This window comes from Barbus barbus (genome assembly GCF_936440315.1).
Source record: "Barbus barbus genome assembly, chromosome: 31".
Taxonomy (NCBI): domain Eukaryota; kingdom Metazoa; phylum Chordata; class Actinopteri; order Cypriniformes; family Cyprinidae; genus Barbus; species Barbus barbus.
Genome location: NC_136759.1, coordinates 13,187,093 through 13,199,647, shown reverse-complemented (window position 1 = coordinate 13,199,647; position 12,555 = coordinate 13,187,093). Strand labels below are relative to the sequence as shown.

General features: G+C 36.2%; 1 protein-coding gene across 1 annotated transcript in view; it reads right to left on the bottom strand.

Annotated features, from left to right (window-relative positions):
- Nucleotides 1-2,378: 2,378 nt before the first annotated feature.
- LOC306851812 (replication protein A 70 kDa DNA-binding subunit-like) overlaps nucleotides 2,379-12,555 on the bottom strand; it is a 31,292-nt gene continuing 21,115 nt past the window's right edge. Inside the window, exons 14-17 of the mRNA XM_079388259.1 lie at nucleotides 9,361-9,537; nucleotides 8,668-8,775; nucleotides 8,260-8,346; nucleotides 2,379-3,365 (exon numbers count right to left, since the gene is read on the bottom strand). Coding sequence (XP_079244385.1) covers nucleotides 3,261-3,365; nucleotides 8,260-8,346; nucleotides 8,668-8,775; nucleotides 9,361-9,537 — 477 coding nt within the window. The 3' untranslated portion in view covers nucleotides 2,379-3,260. The remainder of the gene's footprint in view (nucleotides 3,366-8,259; nucleotides 8,347-8,667; nucleotides 8,776-9,360; nucleotides 9,538-12,555) is intronic.

Sequence of the window (12,555 nt, the reverse complement as noted above, 5' to 3'; positions counted from 1 at the left end):
GGATACATAACAACCCCCCCCCCCCCCCCCCCCCCACACACACACACACACACACACACAAAATTTGTCACAAAATTCATCTTTAAAGGAAGGCAAGTGGAAAAGATGCTATTAGCTGAATTCTCAAAATGCCAAGGTCAAAGTTTGGTGCAGAAGGTGTATGCATTACCTTCATTTGAAAGAATGAGAGCACACTATCTGTACTTCTCAGCCTTGTCACAATAAGCAGGGCTAGACCAGTGTGAGCCTAAAAGATAATCTTCATCGCTTCCTTGAGCCAAATCACCGTTTGAGGTCTTAATCAGAAGGCCTCAGCGCAATGCAAAATGCAACTCCCGCGCAGGACGAGCTCCAGGGAAGCAACCAGACAAACCGGCATCTTCATTACCACACACATCTGCCTTTATCTGCCGCTCTGAGACCTGCCAAAAGCCCTTTCGTAGTCTGGGTAATAGCAAAGTGCATCTCTCTCCAAGGCGTCTGAGATAATCCTCCTGCAGAAACTTCTGCCACTCTTTCTCAGTTGTTATCACTTCAGAGGATTTATAACACTTTTCAGGATGTTTAGATTTTGGTAATGCAGTTGACAACCCTTTATCTGTTTGGCTTCATATTGAGATGCCACAAAAGAATACAAAAATAACAGAACAATGAAATGACGCAATATAATGCAAAAAGGTTAGAGATGCTAAATCAACAAGGCCAGAAATGTTCTATTTTCGTTGTAAGGTACTAATATATAATATTAAATTTTTATATTTTTATATTGTGGTACAACTAATATGCCTAGCTGTTTTTTTTTTTGTTTGTTTTTTTACTTTGTATTTAAATTGTCATTTTATGAAAACTGTTTTAAGATTTGAAATGCTGTTCAAGATTTAAAAATATATCATCCACACCTCTATTGAAGACAAATAAGATGTTTATACATAATCCCACTAATGCATGTTACATTCATAGCCTAATTTGAGTCAATTTAAAAAAAATATATAGCCTTAATTGTTCCTACAATTGGCACTACTACATAATTAACAGTATATCACTAAGATATGGCAGTCAATTATATTGACAATAATAAAGCACAGCGTCACAGTTATGTTTAGTTAGTTTCATTATCATGGACTATTAGTTTTGTTCTCATGGTTTTCTTCAGTCACATGTATTCTTTTGTTCAGTTTTCTCGCCACTCTTTAGTTGTCATGGTAATTAATTTAATCAACTCAGGTGTTCATCTTTACTGGCCTTATTTGTCTTGTATTTAAGTATTTAAGACCAGTGGTCTGGTATTGTCTGTATTATGCACAGCTGTATCAGATGTCTGTGGATTTATTTAATACACCTTGTTTGATTTTCATCATCATCTTCATCTTTGGACTACACATGACACACAGTTTGCGTGAGCCTTCCATGTATGAACTCAACTGGGAATTGAATTCTTAACTTGTGATGCTAAGAAACACAAGTCCTGTACACTGTAAAAAGTGATAAGTTGACAACTTAAAAGTTGAAACCCAAAATTGAGGAAACCCTTTCATGTCAGTCCAACTTTCTTTTTTATGACTGAAATGTCTCTAAATTTATGAGCGCGAATCGCCATGACTAGCGTTCCAGTGCTTCACCTCGCGCTAAGCACGTAGGTCAGAGCTGTTGGTAATAATGAACAGATTCATCAACTAATGTTAGATTTTAAGAATAGAAATAATGCCACTCAAACTACAATTCACAGCAGCCCGGAAGGAAGAAATGAAGGATGTGCCAAGGTGGGGTGACGAAGAAAGAAGAAAAGGATCAAAGGAAAACAGGCTGTTTGGCCTTCACGCACAACAAAGCACCTCTGATGTGAATAGTGCCCTAGAACGATGTTTAACTCGTGTTGTGTGTTTGCTGCTGGGGGATTTCACCAGAGGAGGCTATTATCAGACAGCAATAGGCCGAAATAAACAGTTTTAAGGGGACTGGGGCCTTTATAGAGATGTCTTTTAGTATTCGGTAGACGTAATGTGAGAGAACAACAACAGACTTACTGCTGCTCCCCTCTGAAAGCCCAGAGAACCAGACTTCAAGAGATTTGCCAAGACACACAGTCTTCAAATAAAACTTGCACAGTCCAGGTGAATAGTGGCCAAACTCAGAAGGCAACACTTCGTAAGGTAGTGTTATAGAAGGTCTGCATCATAAATGACACACTTCAAATGAAACCGTAGGGAAAAGCGCTTAAAAGGGATTTTTAAATATTTTTGACGTACTTACCCATGCAGGACTTGCAATGTGGTTACTTGTGTGCATGGTTGGTCCAATTAAGAGTCCATCCTCTGGTTTCTTAATATGCTGGTCCCTTCTTTAGTGGAAAGTGCCTATGAGATTTTTTATTTTTTTTTAAGTCTAATATTCCAAATTAAATCATGTTTTGATTCAGTTAAAACACTTGGTTATGTAAATTAGCTAATTTACATTTAACCTTATACATCATAATGTATCGTAATAAACAAATTTTTGTAATAATCCTTATAAACTTGACACTGAACACTGGAGGAACACCAAGTTAAAAAATGTTAACATTAATTGATAGGATCTTAAATGTGTATTTATTCACAATAACAGGCAATTTATTATTAAAAGTGAGCATTTTACAGCTAAAGGCACTACTTCTGATGCATGTAACCTGGTGTTTTTTAATACTTATTATGAAGCACAAAAAAGAACCAAAAAAATAAAAACCACAAACAGACTTGAGAACACAAACAGCTTTATTATTTGTATAAGAGACATACAGTTATATCTATATAAATACAGTGTGTGCCTGGTAAGCATGAGTGTGAATAGGTTCATCAATGTTCTGCAGGTCTGGTCCAGGCATTCTTACAGAGACAGGGGTTGTACTTCTCTCTAGCCGACATAAATCACAGCAGCAGACCCCTGAATGTGAACTGATTTATAATTCTCCAAACTCCAAGTCCATTTCGTTCTCAATTTGTCTCTTCTACAATCTTCACTTCACAAAATATGTCAGCAATTTCTAAAGAACTTCAGGCCCTTTCCAATCAGTCAACCCTGGGGACAACAGCACAAACTAATCTGATCTTGGAGTTTTTGAAAAAGCTTTGTGAAATTACTGACAAATACAAAATGGAGGAAAAAAGAAACTAAAGAAAAGCATAAAGAGAGACTTCAGAGATGCTATACAATTAGTACATACAATACAATAAGTAACTCAAAAGTTCCACACAATGGCTTTGTTCTGTGTAACACTGTCAGTTCTTCTACTCTGCAGCCAACTTCCTTATGTTGATGATCAGCCGTTTGCTGTATTCTCTGTGGTCAACTGGCTTGGCGTCCACCACTGTCACTTTAATGCGCGATTCGTCCTATGAAGACAAAACAAAAAGGATTAGCATCCATGTCCCCAAATTTTCCAACTCATCCTCATCCAAAAGTAGTAGTTAGGTCTCCTAAAGGAATTAATATTTTCAGTTTGAATATGAACTGTTCCTATTTTTAAGCACAAATCAGCAGCAAGTATTTTGAATTATAATCATGAAGCACGTATAAATAAGGAATGATCTTGGGAGGGAAGAAAAAAAGTGGTGAAGAGGCACGAGCAAAGAATAACCTGTAAACAGACTACTCACACAATTTTGGAAAAATGATGAGTATTTTCTAATGACCCCTGTGGAAACTCCTAACACCATTAGTTTAACCTAAAAACCTATTTAGCCACAACAGCAGGCATTAAACATCTTTTAATGTGATATTGCCTCAGAGACAAAGGGCAGATTAAATGTAAATCTGCCATACATTAATAAGCTTTAATAAAATCATTCCCATTAAGACCCACAGGATACAACAACAATCAAATGAAACTGCATAAGCAGCATTTTGAAGATTATATGTTGTTTTGGCATTGCAGAACTAGGTCTAGCACAATCTTTAAAGCTGCATGCAGATGATGGTCACAATCCTTCAAATTTCAGCAATCTTGTATTAGTCATTTGCAGATTTAATCTTCCTTTTGAGTCCTTGATGGCATCAAACCTAAACAACCAAATAGATTTCAGCTTCAAACCACTGACAGCATATTTCTCAGAGATAAACCCCAGACATATCTTTCTAGAACCCAGGAAGTGGCTCCTATGCAAATCCACATTAGTGCTCTATGAGCACTGGACTGTTGTAAAGTAAAAGTTCATAACCTGTAATGGTTTTTGACAAATGATGCTCTATAACATATTCACAAAATCAAAAAATATTCACCAAACAGCCTGTAGATATTTTAACAGACTGAGCAGTACTGAAAAAGATGAACAGCAATCTAATACCAAACAAACATTTAATGACTATGAAATAAGACAGCTTTCTATTAACTTCAGCTTACTGTGTCTCAATTACAATTAGATCAACTGCAGAAAAACTAAACTTCAAACTGGAACCAAAAGGAAGATTTGTTATTTTCAATCTTGATTAAGAGGCAGGAACACATCTAAATACTACTTTTGGGTGCACTGGTCTCATTCACTAATTGCATAAAGTGTTATGCCAGCAGAAAAGTTTCACACACCCATGGGATTCACAACTTCTGTACACATAAGTTTGTACTAAAATCTGGGTTATTCTAAATAATAATAGTAATTATCAAAACACAGTGTGCGTTTCTACATATTTATTCTACAGGGTTCCCAATACCTTTGATTTCCCAAAATTCCAAATAAATTATGAATAATAAATAATTAATTATTAATCATCTGCCCCACATTTCCAACTAATGAATACAGCTAAAACTCCCATAACTTTTAGGATTTTATATTTTGTAGTAATTTTCCAAGTTTGGCAATCACAATTTTAAAATTCCCTCACATTAGTTATTTAGTATGAATAGGCAAATCTTGATTGTATTTATTCAATCATGACTTGACTTTATAGTAAGAAATGGCCTCCATTTAATCTGGGCCCGTATTTATCAAGCTTCTCAAAGTGCCATTTTAGTCTTAAGTGCTGACAATTCATGAAACTTTCTCCTACTTTCAAACTTAAGTATAAAAGCAAGTTATCAAATTTCTTAAAGCTAAGAATCACTCTTACTCTCCCAGTTATTTAAGACAGCTCGAGAGGTCTCTCAAGTGGTTAGAAGTTGCCAGCAGGGGCTTGTGATGGCGCTGAAGAGACAGAGACGTGCACAAATCTTTCAGGAGAGGAAGAATGTTCTTGAAATGTTTGGCGAAGAGCAGTTAATCAAACGATTACATTTCCTCAGTTATTCAAAATGAGCAAAGAACATTTACATTACCAAAGAACATAACTGACTTCAGTCTAGCGTGAGTATTATGCGATCTACACTGTATGATGAATAGATCTCTTAGCCCTTATTTACACTGCACGCGTCTGTGGCACATTACAGCTCCACGGCCACCGGAGCTGATCAGCCGCACGGCAAGTTTCTGAGGCATCAGCAACAGGCGTTATCACTTACTATTGTCGATACGCTTTACTATTGTCTATCGTCACCCTAAATTGAGTTGTGATGATGCTTCGTTTCCTTGCCATAATGTATTCTCTTGAAAATTTTTATTGTCAAATATGTGTTGAATGTAAACTTAAAGCGGGGTTCAAGCGCTTTAAGGACTTTATTGCATCTAAGCTGACATGGTCTAGGCCAACCTGAAATGATGGACTGACAACACGTCCATGAGGAAGAATATTGCAACACACACATACTCAACCTGAAATGAAAGGGCTTACGTATAATGCTTAATACAAAGTAAGCATACTTAGACACATGCAAACACATTTTGTTGTACATATAGTGATTTAAAGTAAATGATAGGTAACAAAATGCAATTTTCAGGTCTCACTGTAATCATAATGTGTCATAATTGCAAAATGTGATTCTTCAATTTAAATTAAGAATTTAAACTAATGACTTTATGAATTTCTTTACTGATAAAATAGATAACATCAGAAATACAATAACAAATGTATATTCTACTGCGTCTAGTATTTCAGCTTCATTCATCGCACCCAAAGAAAACTGCAGTGCTTTACAACAGGAAGAGCTAAATAAACTTGTCATTGCATCTAAACCAACAACATGTTTATTAGATCCTGTACCCACTAAACTACTGAAAGAGTTGTTACCTGTAGCAGAAGAACCGCTTCTCAATATTATTAACTCATCGTTATCTTTAGGTCACGTCCCAAAACCATTCAAACTAGATTCTAATGAACTGGCAAATTACAGACCCATTTCAAATCTTCCATTTATGTCTAAAATTGTAGAAAAAGTTGTGTCTGCTCAATTTTGCTCCTTCTTGCAAAAAAAAAAAAAAAGATCTCTATGAAGAATTTCAGTCAGGTTTCAGGCCTCACCATAGTACAGATAAGACAGAGATATTACTTATTGGACCAAAAAAAACAGTACACAGAATCTCTTGGATTACAATTTGCAACTAGACGGATGTACTGTTACGTCCTCTAAAGTCGGCGTATGCGCATGTCGTCATCCAAAATCTGGTTTGTTGCACAGCAAAGTATCGTGAATCATCTCTAAGACTGACACTTAAGATTTAGTCCTACACTTCGCTTAAATTATGACTGAAATGATCGATAACTACCTTTTAAGCGCAGCTTTGAGCCAAGAATTTTTTCACTTAAGTCAATTCTTAGCAGTGTTCTTGAGAGTAATTCTTAGAGGCTTGATAAATACGGGCCCTGATCTTTAAGTACAGGTCACATTTGCTCAACTTAATAAAACTGAGGACAGTTTACTCCTAACTTGTACTCTTCACGTCTATACCTGGTGAAACTAACCCTGAAAAGATCCATACTTTCATACACCCAAGTTAAAGATGACCTTCCCCAGTGCCAACTGTGGCCTTGTATTCTGATTTCATTATCTGAACATGTAATTTAACGATCTCCAGCAATGTGATGGCTGGGAATTCAGATACTGATACAGCATTTTAGATGCATACTAATTTCCCTGCAGAATAATAAATCGCATTACACAGAGACCGACTGCAGCACTGCTATATGCCTAACTCAAGTAAAGAAATAAGCTAGCCAATTTAAAGCTATAAATTATATCTAGCTAATATGGAATTGAGTCAAATTCAAGTTAATTTGAATTTTGAGAAGTAACATGAATCTCAACAAAAAGGAAAGTGATAAAACAAAATGCTGAGATGTTGTTCTTTGCATTAGGTTTGTGAGCAGGTGTGTTTGAGGAAGGCAAACTGAGTAAGTGGTGTTCTTGGCTTCAGGTTCACAAAAACAACAAACATCCTCAATATTCACAGCTAATCTGTCAACGTGGTTCTCGCACGGCTCTCGTGTAGCATGTCATGCGGAGAAAGAACAAGGCAAAGAGCAATTTTGATTAGCTGCGCTGTGATGGACGGGGCAGCAGAGATGCTGTGTCAATTTCCATAAATCTCAATCACATCAAAAGGTGCAAAAAACATTGTGATATACACATTTTGTTCAACTTCGAAAAAGATTCCTTTATTCTTGTTTCATATGCAATTTCTGCAAAATATTTTGGCTTAGAAAGTAACAAAAAGAAAAAAAAAAAAAAAAAAAGAGAAAGGGGTCTTCAACATTTTTCAAGCCAAACACCCCTTTGGTGGAGAGAGAGATGGAGTAGTTTGTTACAGTATGTATAAAACATGTTACATTTTACAGTCTAGTAATAATGAAAAACATTTTACATGGTCTATAATAATGTTCATGTATTTATGAACATTACTCTTTCAAAGCTAAAAAAAAAAAAAAAAGTATATTATGAGCATCAATGCTGCATTTATTGACTAGAAATAAATTAATTATTTAAAATTAGAATTGAACAATATTACTGTTTTCTATCAAGACTATTTTAAAATGTAATTTATTCCTGTGATGGCTTCATTGAAGCTTCATTTTCAGCAGTTTTTCATGTGACATGATCCTTCAGAAATCAATATAATACGCCGATTTTCTGCTCAAGAAAAACTTTTTCAGGACTCTCAACAGAAATTAAAAAAGAAGTGTCACTGTCACTTTTGATCAATTTAATGCATCTTTTCTGAATAAAAGTTAATTTCTTAAACGAGAAACATCTTGTTGACCCCAAACATTCAGCTGAACTTTGGCTAAAGTCAACCTTATGCATTCTTAAAAAAAATACAATATAATTTTTCATTATATTGTATAGAATTTATTTGTGAGATCAAACTGTAATTGGCAGACAACATGCGGAAGGGCCCCTGAGATATTTTCTGATAAACTTACATTGTAGGTCTCCAGCTTCACTCGGTTCCGGAAGACAAAAGTATTGAAGTTTGCATGCTGAAAAACCTCATCAAATGCAGGTTCGTTCTGTAAAAGCAAGGCAAAACAATAATATAAGAGGATTACAAACAACACATTGTAAAAGAACACTGTTTGTCTCTTAATATAGAACACTCCATGAGAGATTGAATCAACCTCTTGGAGTAAGACCTTGTTAAAAATCCTTGGGCTTAAAAGCCCATTTCATAAACACACCACAGAAACTCCAATTCATACACAATGCACTGCTTCTCAAAACGTCTTTGTAATATGCTGGCCAATTCTTGAGGCCACACTTTCATGTAGTACATGGATGGAAAGCGTAGAAAAAAATAATGAGTGAGAAGCAGACTGGAAGAAGAAACTCACAGAGTCCTTGAGTTGGCCGAGATAACCTGAGTTTTGGCCCAGGAGGGTCTCAGCAGTGTCCTGAAAGCAAGTCACCCATTGGTTGTCTCCAAAATCAGCAATGTTGGCCTGACAAAATGAAAGGACAATTAATAAAAAGTAATTTCACTCCTAGTTTGCTAGAAGTCACGTCCAACAGATACAGGCCAGAATTAATTGAAAAATTTAGTGGTGAAGATCTGAAAAATGAGCGGCCATGCACATCAGATCCAGTGTTAAAGACAGCGATGTGCGCTGTAGATTGGATGAAAAACAAGAGAAACTGACTTATTTCTACATGTCTGGATGCTAGGGCCAAATTGAGTCTAAATGGAGTTGCAACATTTTAAAGTTTCTATTTTTACAACATTTTTGGCTGCAGACCAGCAGCGAGATTTATTTGCCCATTTCTATCCTGTCCTGGAATTCGAGATGCAGCTTTAAATACAAAAAGGGGCAATTAACAAAAAGTCTGAGCTGATGAACAGCAAAACAGAAAGTGGCCTCAGATGAACGATGCATTTTGAGCAAGAATTCATTTCAGAAATGACTATTTTCAGAATGCATAAAAGGGATGGCAGAGATATTTATTTTATGACAACCAAAGAATACTGACTGGAGGAGTTTGATGTGTTATTTCAGAAGGGGCAGGAGCGCCGAGGGCAAGTCCCTTACCGAGAGCATGAGACGATATTTGAAGTCGGGGAACTCTTTGTCGCATTTCTCACAGCGGTACATGCCATTCTGCTGGTCCACCACCTTCTTGTTGCAGTCTTTACTGGGACAAGCCTGATACAAGCAGTTCTCTTTACGGATGTAGACTATGGTGGCGATGCAAGAGAAATAATCAGCCTGGGAAGAGAAGACCATTGACATCACTTAAAAAACATTTTATAAAAGGAGACGTTAGTACTGTTTCTGCAAAATAAACCTGATTCTATTAAACACAGTAGCAGTTTATTACTATTTTGCACAACAATAAAGATGGAGTTGGTGTGTCCAAACGTTTTGACTGATACTGTACATCCTAACTACCACTTCTACGATATAAGATATATTAGGTGTTAGATGCAGAACTTATATAACATGATATATAGAGTATAAAAATACAACCTGCCTGCAAAATGGGCCAAGCAGAAAGGGAAAACAAAAAAACTTGCCTATATTCATTTGAAAGTGGTATATGCAAAACAGAGGATATGCATAAACATTAAAAGGGCTTCTGAAAGGGGCTGAAGGGAAACAGCAGCCGTAGAGCACCTGGAGGGGAGGTCAAAGGCTCTGTGCTAAATGTATGCAGAAGAGACGATGCGAGGACAGGAAGTGCACAGCCACTGGGGCTAGAGATGAAAAGGGAGACACAGCGATACTAGGAATTATTTTATGCAGTTGGTACTTCCTGCGAAGACTGTACACTCTGGTATCCTTATGACTTTTCTGAAAGCCTTAGAGGCACAGACACCATGTTTTGTTGTGAGAATCATGTCAGATTAACTATTATCGAACATAACAGGTTTTTTTTTTTTGCATCTGAAATCTGTATATTTTTTTATGTTAACTAAACTGATCAAGCTCAACCATTCAACTTTTATCAAAGTTATTGCAAGGAGAAAAAAAAAAGTCAAATAAGTATTTCTTTAATTCATGGGAAATACGTTTACAAACCAAAATTTTGTCCTAAACATTCCAAAACTTACTGTTAGCTTAATATAAATATTTGTACCAGGGTTGTGAATTTTACCATGTGTTTGGTTTATTTTGGATTTTTTGTTTAAAATCTTGTTTTAAAATTGATTTAAACAGGTTACAGGGTTGGAATTCTTATACAAGGAATAGAGAATATGCACTTCCAGGTCCTATTGTGTAGCCTTTTTATGGAAAATGCCTCATCTAGAAGGTAAAGGGGGGTTCAAATAAAAGAAGAATTGTGTGTTTGAGGCTGAAAAGAGAAAGGAGGTTAAACAAAGGCTTGAAGAGTCAGCTAAGGGCACCTTATTGTTTTACACACATCACAGATCAAGAAATAAGATGGACGACAGACACAGGAGATTGCGGATTACTGGGTGAAAAAGGGGTCAGTGGTTGGACATGAGCATGACTCTGCTCTTCACAAGGCTCTGGAGAAACACATTAAAGCAAATCTTTTCTACACATGGCACCCATGCGTACCCTGGTGGCAATGGTGTTGATGAAAGCACTAAGATGAGATTCTTCTGCAATGACCTACAGTTGGCTTAAGAAACTCACACTCCTCAGAAAATCAGGGCTTGATTCATATTAATGCTGTAAAATTGACTCTTTAATGAAATACAAAAAAGGGAACTTTGCCTTTTCGAGAACCGAGAATTCAGCTCGCAGTGGATTTATCATCTCTCTTTGGACCATAATCTACACAAAGCCTCTGGCAAAGTCTTAACCCCATATTTTCTAAGGAAATGGGATATGAAAACAACAACAAATGGCAAAAACGTGTTACTACTGTAATTGATTTCTCTTCTAACAGGTTTACTGCTGACCACCCAATTGTTTCGCTTTGAGAATTCGACCCCAATTAACTTCTCGAAGGGTTGGAATTGATATTCCGTGTCATTTCAAATAAATAAAAAGCCTCCCGGGAAATGTGAACGTCAAAGGCAGAAAGCAGACAGAAAAAAGGCTTGCTATTCAATAAGTGAAATATCCCCATAAATTACTGTCATTTCACTTAGCGACAAAATTTTTTTTTACCTCTGAACATTTCCGCCTCTCTGAAATAGAATAATTAATCTAGTGAATACCTATGTAATTATTGTCACATTCGTTTGGTAGATGAATGGGTCCTTACAGAGGGTGCAGAGCAGAATATTTTTCTAGTTGCCAGTCAATATGGCTGACAAGTTTACTTTTTGCTTTTTTTTTTTTTTTTACAAGATAGAGTAGCGTCAGAGCAAAATCATTTCTTTCATTCTATTGGTACAGATAGATAAAATGCAGATGTTTAAGTACCATTCACTCAATCAACCATGAATAAGAACTTGTTTTCTATTCCCAATGCGGTTTCCACACCTTTTGATCAATGTATCTCTATTAGTTTTTTCATTTCAGCTTTTCATACCAGATAAGAATTTCAAAACATTATTTTTTTAAAGATTTCCAAAAGCACAATTCCTTGTTGATTAAATCTTTTAAAAAATAAATTTAACAAAAAAAAAGAAAAAAAAAAAAAAAGAAAAATCTACATTCACTACAGAAACATCCCTTGCTTCTCCAGCCCTGGAAATCAATTTTAAAATTCCCTTCCAATAACTTTGACAAGACATTTCATTCTGGCAACATACAGAAAACTAGGACACAAACGTTTTTTGCAAGGAGCATCGTTAAAGACAACTGGCTGTGAGCTTTTAGCAGCCTAACCTTGTGTCCCTATAGAGCAGAAACGATGAGATCAGGGTGAGGGCATGAGTACATTTCGTCACAGAGAATAAACTCTGATGGGGTTAACATTCTTGCCAGTGGTCCATTAGGGGCCAGGTATTAGAAATAATATTAACTTTTTTTTTAACAGGTACCCCTAACACCTACAGTCAGGCTTAAATCATTTTCCCAGTGTAACACCACTAATGCTCTACTTCAGTAGCTTTCTGGACAATAACTCATAGACAGCTTATTCACCAATGTACATGATCAACTGAAGGCAAAGTCTGGGCTGTTAAAGGATTAGTTCACTTTTAAAAAAAACTTTTGCTGATAATTTACTCACCCCCATGTCATCCAAGATGTCCATGTCTTTCTTTCTTCAGTCGAAAAGAAATTAAGGTTTTTGATGAAAACATTTCTCCATATAATGGACTTCATTGGGACCCAAACTGTTCAAGGTCCAAATGACCGTTT